At 44.8% G+C, this 17,517-nt stretch overlaps 1 protein-coding gene across 3 annotated transcripts in view; it reads right to left on the reverse strand.

Annotated features, from left to right (window-relative positions):
* Positions 1–17,517, reverse strand: part of LOC132818396 (coiled-coil domain-containing protein 85C-like) — a 237,454-nt gene that overhangs the window by 77,682 nt on the left and 142,255 nt on the right. For all 3 annotated transcript variants that reach the window (XM_060829382.1, XM_060829383.1, XM_060829381.1), the window contains one exon: positions 13,453–13,529. In XM_060829382.1, the coding sequence (XP_060685365.1) occupies positions 13,453–13,529 (77 nt within the window). The remainder of the gene's footprint in view (positions 1–13,452; positions 13,530–17,517) is intronic.

Here is a 17,517-nt window from a genome sequence, read left to right on the forward strand (position 1 = left end):
CTTTATTGGTCAGTGCATTGAGTATAGGAGTTGGGAGGTCATGTTGCGGCTGTACAGGGCTTTGGTTAGGCCACTTTTGGAAGACTGCACGCAATTCTGATCTCCCTCCTACAGGAAAGATGTTGTGAAATCTTAAAGGGTCAAAAAAGATTTACAAGGATGTTGCCATGGTTGGAGGGTTTGAGCTGTAGGGTGAAGCTGAATAGACTGGGGCTATTTTCCCTTCAGCATCAGATGCTAAGGGACGACCTTATAGAGGTTAATAAAATTATGACGGCATGGATAGGGTAAATAGACAATGTCTTTTTTCTGAGGTGGGGGAATCCAAAACTAGAGGGCTTAGGTTTAATATGAAAGGGGAAAGATTTAAAAGGGGCCTAATGGGCAATGTTTCCATACAGAGGGTGGTGTGTGTATGGAATGAGCTGCCAAAGAAGTGGTGGAGGCTGCTACAATTGCAACATTTAGTTCCATTTGTTCCTAAAGCCTAGCCACTTAAATGCTGGATGGCCTTCAAGCTTGAATTCATCACCTCAAATGAAGATTAAAACATTTATACAGTGAATGATGACAAACTGGAAAGCATGAAAAATGGGCAACAAAAGCAGGTTCAATCATGACTTTTCAAAGGGAATTGGATAAGCTTTGAATAGGAAAAAGTTGTTGTACCATTTTTGTGTTCTACAAAACCTATAGCATCGGGATACTTGGCAAGATGGATTAGTGGCACTGGTTTGGGGGGGGGGGGGGGGGGGGGGGGGGGGTGGGGGGGGGGGGGGGGGGGGGGGGGGTGGTAGAAGGCTAGTTGTGTGACTTGAGGCCAATGTCTACTGATATACCACAGAGATCAGTGCTGGGTCCCTTCTTGGTCATGATATGCATGAATAATATGGATGAGAATGTGGGAGAGGATGATAGTTAAGTTTGCGCATGACAGCAAGGTTGGTCATGTGGTTGATAGAGAGGATGAAGATTTTGGTTTATATGAAGATATAGACAGATTGATCAGATGGCAGATGAAATTTACCCCAATGAGTGTGAGGAGACGCACTTTGGAAGCCGTAACAAAACAAGGGAATACGCAGTGAATGGCAGGACACACTGATGCTCAGTGGGATCTTGGAATGCTTGTTCACAGATCCCTGAAGGCAGTAGGACAAGTAATAGGGTCGTTAAGAAAGCATATAGGACACACTTTTATCAGTCATGGTACAGATTATAAGAGCAGGGAGGTGATGTTGGAGCTGTACAGGACTTTGATTAAGACAGAACTGGAGTACCATGTGCAGTTCTGGTCACTACCACTATAGGAAGGGTGCAACTGCACTGCAGAGGAGATTTTCTAATATATTGCCTGGGATGGAGCATTTTAGCTATGAAGAGATACCAGATAGACTAGGGTTGTTTTCTACAGAGCAGTGAAGATTGAGGGAGGGCCTAATTGAGGTTAATGAGATTGAGGAGCACGGGTGAATAGGAAGCAACTGTTCCCCTTCGTTGAAGGGTCAATAATAAAAGGGCACAATTTTAAGATGAAGGGCAGGAAGGTTAGAAGGAACTTGAGGAATTATTTTCACTCAGTGTGATAGGAACCTGGAATGCATGCCTGGGAGAGCAATAGAGGTGTAAAATCTCACAATCTTTAAGATGTATGTGGAGGACCACTTTAACTATCATCATGTCAAGATCATGGGCCAAATGCTGGAAGTGGGACCAGCGTAGATAGGTCAGTGCAGACTTAGTGGCCCAAAGGCCTCTTTCTGTGCTGTATGACTCTGTGACTAAAAGGAAATAAAATGCAGTATTGAGTCCAAATAGTGTAAAGTGTCTAAAGGTACGATGAGGTGATGTTCCTCAAGTCTACAGTCTTGTTCACTGGAATAGTGCGGCTAGATCAAGGAGGAAGAGGGAGAGGGAGAGGGAGAGGAAGGTGGAAAATGAAATGTTAAATGACAGGGCACTGTTAAGATCAAGGTTCATGGTTGTGGACAGAATGGTGTGATATCATAAAAGAACAGACTAAAACAATGTGCAGCATATGAAGTGTCAACATTGAACTGAAACCAGACTGTTCTAATATCTCAGAAGGCATACATAAAACACAAATAGCTACAACAGACTGACATTACTTATGGGAATATTCCACAAATACAATGGCCCAATCTACATTTGGTCTCCTAATTATACGGGAAACTATACTGTGAGTAGCAAATACAGCAGAATAATTTGAAAGAAGTACTTGCAAATTGCGGCTTCGCTTGGAAGTATAGCTTGTGATCCTTAAGGAAATTGGATCATTTAATTTAAGAGAAATCATTTTTTTCATGTCGACTAAAATACAAAACAGCACATCACTGAAATAAACCAAAATGTTTAGCAAGCAGTCACCTCTAAATATGTGATGTGAATAAGCTAAATTGGACCAATTCCTATCTGAACCAAAGCAGGTCTTTTCCACTGTTTACAACAGATAATACTTTGCCTTTTCATAATACCAGCCGATCGGATATGAACAGTGGGAGATTGATTAGTTCTAAAGGGAGTTTTCCATCACAACAAGGTCATTTCAGCTTAAGGCTAACTTTGCTCCCCACAGCTGGTAAAATACTAACAACATTGTCACTGACACCCAGTCTGGAGGCTCTTAAAAAAATCAGTCAGCCATTAATGCAGCTTCTGTTCCTCATCTGATACTACCACATAATACAGGAGCTCCACTGAATTGTTGTGTGTGTGTGTGTGTGTGTGTGTGTGTGTGTCTGTGTGTGTGTGTCTGCTTCTGGTCAAATCCAGAACAAAGTCTGTCCAAATAGCTATGTTTGTTTATCTTGCTGGCAGCAGTATACTTCAGTCAAATGCTACTATAATAACCTGATCAAATGTATTCAGAGCTTGGGGCAGCAGTAAATCTGAAATACCTTACCAAACTAAAAATACAGAACCTATCGATCTGGGATCAAACCTGAAAAATGTCACAATATTGAACCTGAAACATTAGCTTACTCTCTCTCTCCCCCCAGACTCTGCCAGACCTGCTGAGTTTCTCCAGCAGTTCTATTTTTATTTCAGACCTCCTGTATCCACCATGCTGTGCTGATCATATTAGAACAATATTCGTCATTACTTTGATACAAGGGGTGGTTTCTTTAATTATGTGCTTCATAAGGTGGGTATGAGATGGGGGAGGAAGCTTTCCACCAAGAATAAAACAGTAAAACAGATGCTTCATGAGTGGGACCCATGATGCCAATCCAACAAAGGTAATTTTTTTACTGATACATGGCAAAGCCTTGTCATAGAGATGGACAGCACGGAACCAGACCCTTCGGTCCAACCCATCCATGCCGACCAGATATCCCAACCCAGTCTAGTCCCACCTGTCAGCACCCGGCCCATATCCCTCTTCTCAATTCTTCCTATTCATATACCCATCTAAATGCCTTTTAAATGTTGCAACTGTACCAGCCTCCACCACTTCCTCTGGCAGCTCATTCCATACAGTTGCCCCATAGGTTTCTTTTATATCTTTCCCCTCTCACCCTAAACCTATGTCCTCTAGTTCTTGACTCCCCGACCCCAGGGAAAAGACTTTGTCTACTTATCCTATCCATGCCCCACATAATTTTGTAAACCTCTATAAGATCACCCCGCAGCCTCCGATGCTCCAGGGAAAACAGCCCTAGCCTGTTCAGCCTTTCTCGATAGCTCATATCCTGGCAATATCCTTGTAAATCTTTGCTGAACCCTTTCAAGTTTCACAGCATCTTTCCAATAGGAAGGAGACCAGAATTGCACGCAATATTCCAACAGTGGCCGAACCAATGTCCTGCACAGCCGCAACATGACCTCCCAACCCCTGTACTCAATATTCTGACCAATAAAAGAAAGCATTCTAAATGCCTTCTTCATTATCCTATCTACCTGCGATTCCAATTTCAAGGAGCTATGAACCTGCACACCAAGGTCTCTTTGTTCAGCAACACTCCCTAGGACCTTACCATTAAGTGTCTACGTCCTGCTACAATTTGCTTTCCCAAAATGCAGCACCTCACATTTATCCAAATTAAACTTCATTTGCAACTTCTCAACCTATTGGCCCATCTGACCAAATCCTGTTGTAATCTGAGGTAACCTTCTTCGCTGTCCACTACACCTCCAATTTTGATGTCATCTGCAAACTTACTAACTGTACCTCTTATGTTCACATCCAAATCATTTATGTAAATGACAAAAAGTAGACGGCCCAGCACCGATCCTTGTGGCACTCCACTGGTCACAGGCCTCCACCACCACCCTCGGTCTTCTATCTTTGAGCCAGTTCTGTATCCAAATGGCTAGTTCTCCCTGAGATCTAACCTTGCTAACCAGTCTCCCATGGGAAACCTTATCGAACACCATACTGAAGTCCATATAGGTCACATTTACTGCACTGCCCTCATCAATCCTCTTTGTTACTTCCTCAAAAAACTCTATCAAGTTTGTGAAACATGATAACCATGTTGACGATCCCTAAACAGTTCTTGCCTTTCCAAATACATGTACATCCTGTCCCTCAGCATTCCCTCCAACAACTTGCCCACCACCAATGTCAGGCTCACTGGTCTGTAGTTCCCTGGTTTGTCCTTACTACCCTTCTTAAACAGTGGCACCACGTTAGCCAATCTCCAGTCTTCCTGCACCTCACCTGCGACTATCGACGATACAAATATCTCAGCAAGACCTGAAAATGTGTTGCTGGTCAAAGCACAGCAGGTCAGGCAGCATCCAAGGAACAGGAAATTCGACGTTTCGGGCCAGCTGATGAAGGGCTCTGGCCCGAAACGTCGAATTTCCTGTTCCTTGGATGCTGCCTGACCTGCTGTGCTTTGACCAGCAACACATTTTCAGTTGTGATCTCCAGCATCTGCAGACCTCACCTTTTACTCGAATATCTCAGCAAGAGGCCTAGCAATCACTTCTCTAGCTTCCCATAGAATTCTAGGATACACCTGATCAGGTCTGGGGATTTATTCACCACCTTCTGTATTGCATGCTGGAAAATTATTTCCAAGCATACATGGCAAGTACATGTCACAGGGCATTGCTTCCCACTGAAACAGAAACACAAGAAATGGTGTCCCTACTGTGTGTGCACCTTTGCCCCAGTTCCTTCAGGCACTATCAGTCAAAGTTTGGGAGAGGATTTGTAGCTCGGGTGCTCGTTGTTGTGGTTCTGTTCGCCGAGCTCGGAATTTGTGTTGCACACGTTTCATCCCCTGTCTAGGTGACATCTTCAGTGCTTGGGAGCCTCCTGTGAAGCGCTTCTGTGATGTTTCCTCCTGCATTTATAGTGATTTGCATCTGCCACTTCCAGTTGTCAGTTCCAGCTGTCCGCTGCAGTGGCCGGTATATTGGGTCCAGGTCGATGTGCTTATTGATTGATTCTGTGGATGAGTGCCCTGCCTCTAGGAATTCCCTGGCTGTTCTCTGTTTAGAGAACACACACCTGATCATCAACGCCACACTCACAGGAATCCGATTCACGAGAGAGGAAGAAAAGGACAACCAGCTCCCATTCTTAGACGTGATGGTACAGAGAACACCGAACGGAGAATTCACCACAAAGGTATACAGGAAAGCCACACACACAGACCAAGTCCTAAACTACGAAAGCAACCACCCCAACACACACAAAAGAAGTTGCATCACGACACTGTTCAAAAGGGCCACAACACACTGCAGCACACCAGAACTGCAAAAAGAGGAAGAAGAACACCTATACAATGTATTCACCAAAAATGGATACCCCTACAATTTCATCAACATTTGCCTAAGGGAAAGGCAACGGAATGAGGACATGCCACAACCCAAAGGACTAGCCACACTACCATACATCAAAAACTGAACTGACAGCCAGACTACTGCGACCAGTAGGACTCATAACAGCACACAAACCAACAGCCACTCTCAGACAATAACTCACCAGAACGAAGGACCCGATACCCAGCATGAGCAAAATCCCATGCAAGGACTGCACAAAACACTACATAGGACAAACAGGAAGACAGCTAACGATCCGCATCCACGAACACCAACTAGCCACGAAACCACACGACCAGGTATCCTTAGTAGTCACACACTCAATGACAAGCAACATGAGTTTGACTAGGACAACACTACTATTATAGGACAAGCCAAACAGAGAACAGCCAGGGAATTCCTAGAGGCATGGCACTCATCCACAGATTCAATCAATAAGCACATCGACCTGGACCCAATATACCGGCCACTGCAATGGACAGCTGGAACTGACAACCGGAAGTGGCAGATACAAATCACTATAAATGCCGGAGGAAACATCACCGAAGCACTTCACAGGAGGCTCCCAAGCACTGAGGATGTCACCTAGACAGGGGACGAAACGTGTGCAACACAAATTCCGAGCTCGGCGAACACAACCACAACTATCAGTCACCCTGCATTTCCACAGTAAAGCACAACTGTGCAGTATAACTGCAGGCTGCAAAAGACCCCATAAGAACACAATTGGTCAACACATGGAGCTCATTCAGAGGCACAGATAGGAAATATAAACATTTACCTCTCCTCAAAATGTGCAAAAGCTCTCCTATTTCTACGGGTTATAAGGAGCAGCACTCCATCCTTACACACTTACTATTACCTTCCCATGCTGATTACCTTTGATGGTTATTTTAATTTATTAGGACATAGCTTCATAGTCAGAAAAAGTTAGCAACTTGCACCACTGGGATTAGATTCAAGGTTTCAGACTTAAAGCAAGACTCATATATATGCAAGAGTTCTGCATCAAACAGATTTCACGCAGTCGCAATCAATTTTTGTCAAGCATGAACTAAGCGAGCTATCCTTCTAATTTAACATTTAGCTGCTAATCTCATTTAGAGGTGCCATATGGTAAAGCACCAGTTATAATTTTGCCAAAGAAGCCTGAAATATGGAAAATAAACAGAAAATGCTTGAAACTCCCAGCAGGCCATGCAAAACCTGTGGAAACACTGCCATTATTTCTTCAGTAGGCTGTTCCTGTCAAATCTCATGGATCTGGAGCACTCCCTCTCCTTTTATCCCTCTCTCGTAACAGACTGATGTCCTTCCAAACTAGCAAGGTGCCTGCAGAAAGTAGTTTGAGGTTTTTAACATTGGGATGAAGCACAGATGGCTGAAAGAATATGTCTGACTAGGAAAATGGACAGAAGAACACATCAGATGGCCTCCTTCTTTAGAGACCGCAATTTCCCTTCCCACGTGGTTAAAGATGCCCTCCAATGCACCTCGTCCACATCCCGCACCTCCGCCCTCAGATCCCACCCCTCCAACCGTAACAAGGATAGAATGCCACTGGTGCTCACCTTCCACCCTACAAACCTTCGCATAAACCAAATCATCCGCCGGCATTTCCGCCACCTCCAAACAGACCCCACCACCAGGGATATATTTCCCTCCCCACCCCTTTCCGCCTTCCGCAAAGACCGTTCCCTCAGTGACTACCTGGTCAGGTCCACGCCCCCCTACAACCCACCGTCCCATCCTGGCACCTTCCCCTGCCACCGCAGGAATTACAAAACCTGCGCCCACACCTCCTTCCTCACCTCCATCCAAGGCCCTACAGGAGCCTTCCACATCCAAAGTTTTACCTGCACATCCACCAATATCATTTATTGTATCCATTGCTCCCGATGTGGTCTCCTCTACATTGGGGAGACTGGACGCCTCCTAGCAGAGCGCTTTAGGGAACATCTCCGGGACACCTGCACCAATCAACCACACCACCCTGTGGCCCAACATTTCAACTCCCCCTCCCACTCTGCCAAAGACATGGAGGTCCTGGGCCTCCTTCACCGCTGCTCCCTCACCACCAGATGTCTGGAGGAAGTACGCCTCATCTTCTGCCTTGGAACACTTCAACCCCAGGGCATCAATGTGGACTTCAACAGTTTCCTCATTTCCCTTTCCCCCACCTCACCCGAGTTCCAAACTTCCAGCTCAGCACTGTCCCCATGACTTGTCCTACCTGCCTATCTTTTTTTCCACTTATCCACTCCACCCTCCTCCCTGTCCTTTCACCTTCATCCCCTCCCCCACTCACCTATTGTACACTATGCTACTTTCTCCCAACCCCCACCCTCCTCCAGCTTCTCTCTCCACCTTTCAGGCTCTCTGCCTTTATTCCTGATGAAGGGCTTTTGCCCGAAACGTCGATTTTACTGCTCCTCGGATGCTGCCTGAACTGCTGTACTCTTCCAGCACCGCTAATCCAGAATCTGGTTTCCTGCAGTCATTGTTTTTACCTATATTGTTTCAAATGTAGAGGCATTATTTTGTGGTTGATTAGTGATTGAATACTTATGCCTCAGGCATTCTGCTCCCGTCCAACTCATTACCCTTGGGCGCACAGGACTGCAATTTCACTGTCTGGGTGATTTAGATTAGATTAGATTAGATTACTTATAGTGTGGAAACAGGCCCTTCGGCCCAACACGTCCACACCGACCCGCCGAAGCGCAATCCACCCATACCCCTACCCCTACATTTACCCCTTACCTAACATTACGGGCAATTTAGCATGGCCAATTCACCTGACCTGCACATCTTTGGACTGTGGGAGGAAACCGGAGCACCCGGAGGAAACCCACGCAGACACGGGGACAACATACTTCTCTGTCAAAGGACAAAGCAGTGGTCAGCTGCAATTAATAAATTGAAATTCTCACTTTGAATTGCACACAGGAGGTGCTAATGGTTCACGTGTTCTGAGTGGGGTGGTCGTCAACTGGTTCAACAGTAAATCAATGCCTCTCTGCGCAAGGTGGAAGACGAAGGGGAATAGAGAGATCATCAGTACAACCGACAGGATTTGGTGCAATTGTGAGTGCCCTGTCCAGGATACCTTTCAGGCAGAGGAGGCAGCCACGTCGGAGGACTTCCTCGTGGGTCTGATCCGAAGCCTAGTCCAGATGGCAAGCCACAGAACTGGACTGTGATAATCTGAGAGGACGATTGCTCTGACTGCCTCCTCCTTGCCTTCTTGTCCATACTGTACAGGAGAATCCAGCTGGGGTTTTCCATCTCCATAGTGGTTTCCAACCTTTAAGTTCAGGATCCCTACATATCTTGTGAAATTCTGTGCACCCACAAATAATACATCATAAATCACTAATGAACAAAAGAATGAAAATGCAAACTGATTTAATTATTATCTTTTCTTTAAATGGAGAAGGACATTTTGAACAAGTTTTTAAAAACAATTGGCATAAATTTCAATTGACCTGAAAATCACATTAAACGCTTTTGGGATGTTTGAGGAACTCTTAGGCTCCAGGGAACCATGGCTGTAAAACTCAGCCCTCGATCAAATTAAGATAAATAATTACGGTGCTTAGAGGCGTTTCCAACAAAAATGACTGGAGAGAAAGACATCTGGTAGCAGACAGGAGCCAACCAGCTGAAAACTGACTGACATGAAACTGGTTCAATCGTCACGCTGTTGGTCAGTCAAGTCCAACCTGGGTTCTCTTTAACAGTTGTAAAGAACAGGTAGAACCAATCATGGTCTGATGAAGAGCGAGTGCCTGCACAGACTGATTACAGGCTAAGCCCTCCTTTATTCAATATCATACAAAGACAGCAGAAGGAGGATGGGCAGACATGAATTGTAACTTGTCGCACCATAAAGAAATGGTGATGGGAGTACAAGAAAAAGGCCATTTATGAAAGCATTCCACTGAACTAAGGTTGGAGCATGCGGGGTAGCATAGGATTCTGCTAGTTGAAGGCAGGCCAAGGACTCCTCGTGTCATTGCAAATATAAGCTGTCTGAGGCCCGGGAAATGTCACACACTATTCAGCCATGATAAACAGAATCAAAGAATCTGCTGGTGATTCTGAACAGCAACACAGACCTGTCCGCATTCCTCTGATGCACATCATCAATTCAGTTTCTGCTTTTGCATTGGAGCGAGGCAGATCTAAAGAGAGTGATACATGATGGCAAATATAAATGAACAGCAGGATGGAGAGACTGCAGTTCGGAGATTGGAACAAAAGAAAGGGAATACAGGGTCCGGGATAGTGATAAAAGCACCTTCAGTTCTGGTTTCAAAGCTATCAAGTTCAGTGAGTATTTGTCGATTCCTAAATTAGCCATACTGTTTCTGGTTATAGTTTAGCTTTCATAGTTGACACATTCAAGCAGTAGCTTTTGTTGTAGGACTTTTGACATTTTCCTCAGTTGTTCTGTCTTTGAATTTGACAATCCAAATTTTATTAGGCTGGGATTGTCAGAGTTTAGGCACCACACCAAGGGCATTGTCAACAGATGTGTCCAATTCTCTTCTGAAGTTATGTAGGAATCATTCACAACCAGTTGACAATTTAAAGAGCATTCTAAGATCAGTCAATTAGGGTGGGACATGCATATCTTGCAATGGCAATCCAGTGGCTTTCCTGGCTATTTTTACACTGCTATCCCACAAACTACCAGACTCTTTGCATTCAAGTTCAAAAGGGAGACTGATAAAAATAACCACCTTGAGTGGTGAAGTGAGACGGCGATGACAAAAATATAGCAGAAGCCACAAGATTGCAGAAAATAGAAAAGGAACAGAAGCTGGAAACAGAATTTCATTTGAGCGCACTTTCAAACGTTTTCTCAAAAGCTATACGTTTTGATGAGCTGTAACCAACATGCCAGCTGATGTCTGACAAGTGTCTTGTACAAGTTCAACATTACCTCATTGCTCCTGTACTTAATTTTCTATTAATAAATCCAAGAAAACTGTAGGCTTTATAAAGTCTTCTCGCCACTTGTCATGATGTCACAGATTCATAAAGCTATACAGCACAGAAACAGACCCTTCGGTCCAACTCATCTATGCCGACCAGATATCCCATATCCCTCCAAACCCCTCCTATGCATACACCCAACCAAATGTCTTTTAATTATTGTAAATGTACCAGCCGCCACCATTTCCTCATTCCAAGACACTCGCCACCCTCTGTGTGAAAATGTTGCCCCTTAGTTCCATTTTCAATCTCTCTTTTCTCACCTTAAACCTATGTCCCATAGTTTTGGATTCCCCCACCCCGGGGAAAAGACAGTGTCTGTTTATCCTATCCATACCCCTCATGATTTTATAAACCTCTATAAGGTCACCCCTCAGGCCTCTGATGCTCTAGGGAAAACAGCCTCAGCCTATTCAGTCTCTTAAATCCTTTAACCCCAGCAACATCCTTGTAAATCTTATCTGAACTCTTTCAGGTTTCACAACATCCTTCCCATTGCAGGGAGACCAGAATTGCATGCAATATTCCAAAAGTAGCCTAACCAATGTTCTATACAGATGTAATATGACCTCCCAACTCCTATACCCAATGTACTGACCAATAAAGGCAAGTATACCAAATGCCTTCTTCACTATCCTATCTACCTGGGACTCCACTTTCAAGGAACTATGAAACTGCACTCCAAGGTCTCTTTATTCAGCAACACTCCACAGGACCTTATCATTAAGTGTATATTAGGAGAAAGTGAGGACTGCAGATGCTGGAGACCAGAGTCAAGAGTGTGGTGCTGAGGAAGGACAGCAGGTCAGGCACCATCCAAGGAGCAGGAGAATTGACGTTTTGGGCATGAGCCCTGTATGCGTCCTGCCCTGATTTGCCTTTCCAAAATGCAGCATTTCAAATATATCTCAATTAAACTTCATCTGCCACACCTCAGCCCATTGGCCTATCTGATCAAGGTCCCATTGTACTCGGAGGTACCACTCCATCCGTGACTCCCTCATCAGGTCCACACCCCCCACCAACCCAACCTCCACTCCCGGCACCTTCCCCAGCAACTGCAAGAAATGCAAAACTTGCGCCCACACCTCCTCCCTTACTTCCCTTCACGGCCCCAAGGGATTCTTCCATATCTGCCACAAATTCACCTGCACGTCCATACACATCATTTACTGCATCCGCTGCACCCGATGTGGCCTCCTCTATATTGGGGAGACAGGCCGCCTACTTGAGGAACGTTTCAGGGAACACTTCTGGGACATCCAGACCAACCAACCCAACCACCCCGTGGCTCAACACTTCAACTCTCCCTCCCACTCCACCAAAGACATGCAGGTCCTTGGACTCCTCCATCGCCAGACCATAACAACACGACGGCTGGAGGAAGAGCGCCTCATCTTCCGCCTAGGAACCCTCCAACCACAGGGGATGAACTCAGATTTCTCCAGTTTCCACCTTGTCTCAGTGAAATCCCTCGAACTCAGCACCACCTTCCTAACCTGCAAACTTCTTCCTGACCTCTCCGCCTCCACCCCCACCCCGGCCTATCACCCTCACCTTAACCTCCTTCCACCTATCGCATTTCTAACGCCCCGCCCCCAAGTCCCTCCTCCCTACCTTTTATCTTAGCCTGCTTGGTGCACTCTCCTCATTCCTGAAGAAGGGCTCATGCCCGAAACATCGATTCTCCTGCTCCTTGGATGCTGCCTGACCTGCTGCGTTTTTCCAGCAACACATTTTCAGCTCTGATCTCCAGCATCTGCAGTCCTCACTTCCTCCTACTCTGAGGTAACCTTCTTTGGTGTCATCTGCAAATTTACTAACTCTTATGCTGTCCTTGCACCTTCATTGATCTGTGCACATATACACACAGGTACTTCTGCATCCCTTTTCAAATTGTACCCCTTCTTTTATATTGTCTATGTTCTTATGACCAAGGTGCTTCATCTAGCAGTTCTTTGCAATAAGCCTTAACTGCCACATAGCAGCCCACTCCACCAACTTGTCAACGTCCTTTGGAGTTCCACACTGCTCACACTTCACAATTCTTCCAAGTGTAGAGTCATCTGCAAACTCTGAAACTGTCCACTGCACATCATGACCTAGATCATTAATATATATATCAGGAAAAGCAAGGGTCCTCATACTGACCGCTGGGAAGTTCCACGATAAACCTTCCTCAACCAGTTTGAATTCACATTGCTACTGACTTGAATTTCTTGAAAGGCATTGTCAACTTTCAGTAATTTTGCATTAAGGTATCACATGTGTGCATAGGTCCAATAATGTATCTGCTCAAGACAAACATACCAAACAGTTAGAAATGACATTCTGCAAACCATACTGTTGAAGTGGCCACACATTACTGATGTGCACCAATGGATTTATCACTGACTTGTTATCACGTTTCCTTGGGTAGTGAGCATTATTTAGATATTAGAAAACTTCACTGCAATCGCCAAACAAGGGCTTTTCACACCATAAGTTTGTATTTGAACAATACTCAATGTGTGAAAGCATGATGCAAAATCTCTGCCCCGATTTCATTTTCAGGGGAAGGCTTTCCACTAATCACCGCAAGCACTGACTGATGATGGAGAATTTTACACATTTGCTCAATGTTCAGACTAAACGTCTGGTGTGACAAACCTGTGCTAAAATCTTGTTGTCTTCTTCCAGTAACTTGACTTTACTTTCGAGCTGCCTGATGTAGGCTGACGCTGGATCTGTAAAAGAAAAGCAAGATGGGAGTCAGAAAAGGTGACTGATGGAAATCTGCCCACTGTCAGGAATGAGTCCTCCCTTCTTAGATTTCATATGGGAGAAAGTGAAGACTGTAAATGCTGAAGATCAAAGTCAAAACGTGTGGGGCTGGAAAAGCACGACCGATCAGGCAGCATCCGAGGAGCAGGAGAGTTGACATTTTGAGCATAGCATATGGCAGTCGGCCTGGGGGGAAGGCAACAAGGAATGCGATAGGTATATAGATAGGGTGATGGTGATAGGTTGGAGTGGAGGGTGGGGCAGATAGCTGGGAAGGAAGATGGACAGGTAGCATAGTTCAAGAGAGTAGTGCTGAGTTGGAGGGTTGGATCTGGTATATGGTGGGGGGGGAGGGGAGATGAGGAATCTGATGAAACCCACATTGGTTCTGTGTGGTTGGAGGTTCCCATGGCGGAAGATGAGGTGTTCTTCCTCCAGGCATTGGGTGGGTAGGATTTGGCGTGGAGGAGGCCGAGGACTTGCATGTCCTTGGCAGAGTGAGAGGGGATTTGAAGTGTTCGGCCACAGGGTGGTGGGGTTGTTTGGTGTGTGCAGCTAGGACATGCTCTATGAAACGTCCTGCAACTTGACGTCCTGTTTCCCCAACGTAGAGGAGACAACATCAATAACAATGGACACAGTAGGTGAGGTGTTTGGACGTGCAGGAAAATCTCTGCCGGTTGGGGAAGGATCCTTTGAGGCCTTGGATGGAGGTGAGGGGGGATATGTGGGCTCGAAATGTTGACTCTCCTGCTCCTTGGATGCTGCCTGACTGGTTGTGCTTTTGCGGCCTCACACGTCTTTACTTAGATTTCATACTGTCATATAGCAAAGAAACAGGCCTTTCGGCCCAGCCACGTCTATGCCGACCAGCAAACATCAAACCACCGTAATTCCATTTATCTGTACTTGGCCCTTAGCCTACTATTAAAAAATGAGGTCTGCAGATGCTGGAGATCACAGCTGCAAATGTGTTGCTGGTCAAAGCACAGCAGGCCAGGCAGCATCTCAGGAATAGAGAATTCGACATTTCCTGATGAAGGGCTTATGCTCGAAACGTCGAATTCTCTATTCCTGAGATGCTGCCTGGCCTGCTGTGCTTTGACCAGCAACACATTTTCACCTTAGCCTATTATTGCCTGGCATTTTAAGTGTTTATCCAGGTGCTTCTTAAATGTTGCGAGAGTACCTGCCTCCACCAACCTCTCTGGCAGAATCTTCCATATTTCTATCACTCTCTGGGTGAAAAAACCTTTTCTCAGATCTCCTGTAAACAACTTACTCAGATTAATCTACCACTTGCTTCATTCTTTTAAGTGCAGGAACTCAGTGCAGAATTTGTAGTTGGTACTTCTCAAAAGGACCAGTAAAAGAACCCAGTTACTCAAAAGTTTTGCTCCTTTCTTACAATTTCCAAATTATCGTCATTGCCTTAAATATGACTAAAGACACAATGAGTTAAATGTTATCTTGGGAGGAAACAATGCAGCATGGGCAGTCCATTATCCAGTGAGCTGGTTATTTAATTAAACAACAAGGTCAGAACCCCCCCCCCCCCACCTTTTTCTAACAAAAATAAACCTAACCTACTCAACCTCTCTTCATAGTGAGCACCTTCCATACCAGGCAACATCCTCGTAAACCTTCCCTGTCCCTCTCCAAAACGTCCACATCCTTTTGGTAACGTGGTGACCAGAACTACACGCAGCACTCCAAATGCAGTCAAACCAATGTCTTGTACAATGTTAACATGACTTGCCAGCTCTTATACTCAATACCCCGATCAATGAAGGTAAGCATACCATATGTCTTCTTGACCACTCTATTCACCTGTGCAGCAACCTTCAGGGTACAATGGACATGCACTGCCAGCTCTCTCTGTCCATCAACTTTTCCCAAAGCTCTTCCGTTCATTGTATAATTTGCTCGAGAATTAGACTTGCCTAAATGCATCACTTCACATTTGACTGGATTGAAAACCAACTGCCAATTTTCTGCCCAACTCACCAGTCTATCTCTATCCTCCTGTATTCTGCGACAGTCCCTTATACTTTCTGCTTCTCCACCAATCTTCGCATTATCTGCAAACTTACTGATCATACCAACAGTGCCCTCTTCCAGATCACTTATGTATCTTCCAAACAACAGTGGCCCCAACACTGATCCCTGTGGAACACCATTGGTAACCTTTCTCCATTTCGAGAAACTCCCTTCAACTACTACTGTCTGCAAACGTGTTGCTCAACCAGTTCTTTATCCACCTGGCTAGAACACCCTGCACACCGTGTGACTTCACTTTCTCCATTAGTCTACCTTTGGGAACCTTATCAAACTGTCTGATTACCTCTGACCAGACAGTGGGAAAACAGCAACACATCTCCGTTTGAGTGATCAGATTAGTCCCAGGACGAAACTGGATTATGTTCTTGGATACCACATGGACCGAATGGATTTACTCACATTTTTGACAGACTGAAGAGAAGGGACTGGATCAGAGCTCTGCAGGAGGGTTGGCATAAAGATTTTGATGTCAACTTCCAATTATGTGATACAACTTGAACTTTCAGTGAAAAGGTTGGGGAAGCAACCTGTGGCCTCCCAGTGCATGAAGTAGACGAGCAGCTGTCTGCTGCGCACACACACAGACATTGTAATCGGCTCATGTCATCCTGACCCAAGCTGACGGCACAATGCCAGGCTGGCAAAAGGAGCAGTCAGTGAGATAGGCCGAGCCTAGGAGGACATGACTCCGTTCCCAAAGTTACATTCCTTCACAGCAACAGCACAGACAACACAATATTTTATTAAAACATGAAAGAATAAGAGATGACCTGAAGCAGAAGGGGTTGTCAGAAGCTTAAAAGACATTAGAATCTGAAATGATGCTTAGCTTGAGGGGTTCTGAAGAGAGCAAGACGCAGAGAAACATTTGCAACAACAGATTGGGTTGCAGCAGATGCCTATTATAAATCAACAAGTATTCATGCACCACAATTAAGGGCTAAATTGCAGCCCTGTTTTTCATAATCCAGTCCCTAAATTCAAATTGATAATTTAAATTTCTCAGCAGCAAATCCTTTATTCCGTATTTTACTTGCCTAGCTTATTTTAAAATATATAGTCTCTTTTTGGCACGGAAAAAAAAACTGAGTTATCAAGAGATGTCTGTATTAAAATTGTTTAATTTATATAACAGGACACAAACAGAAGGAAGATTTAAAGAGTATCTTTCAAATTCTCAGGATGCTCCAAAGCACTTTACACCAGAAGCTAGTTTTGGTCATTCGTGGCACAGAACCCCAGTATTGCTGCAAAAAACAAAGCTTTTTATCTTGCACTAAACAGGACTAATGCAAGAATATCAAATGTCAAAAGGAACAATAGTAGGTGCATTCTCCATGGTACTTCCTGACCAGAGTCAATTTGCCATTTTTAAAAATTTTTCCCTTGGTGCATGCTCCATGGAAACCTGAATCTACGTGTCAACCAATTAGCACTCTGTTTCTCAAGCAATATCAATCGTTGTTCCCTTCAAATTTTGCAGCTGTTACGTCTGTCCTGGCGAATGCAATGCAAGGAGCTTTAACAATGTGTCTCCTTTTCCATGATACTAAAAATGTTTGAGGTACTACAGTAATATGGAAGGCATGATGACCAATGACTGCACAACAAGTTCCCACAAACAGCAATGTGATCAACCTTTTAAAAACTTATTCACGGGACGTGGCTGTCACTGGCCAGGCCAGTAGTTTTTTGATGTCTACTAAGAATATTCTTTTTTGTAAAAAGAACAAAACTCCCTCAGCATCTGACACAGTCTTTCAGAAATTAACGCATTTGAAGGCCTGTTACTCAGCCTGCAACCCAACCCCATATCCATGTCCCTGTCTTAAAGATGGGCTGTCAAAGTTTGCAGGGGGCTGTTCCTAGAGTGTGAATGGTTGCAGGTTC

Source organism: Hemiscyllium ocellatum, chromosome 8 (genome assembly GCF_020745735.1).
Source record: "Hemiscyllium ocellatum isolate sHemOce1 chromosome 8, sHemOce1.pat.X.cur, whole genome shotgun sequence".
Lineage (NCBI taxonomy): Eukaryota > Metazoa > Chordata > Chondrichthyes > Orectolobiformes > Hemiscylliidae > Hemiscyllium > Hemiscyllium ocellatum.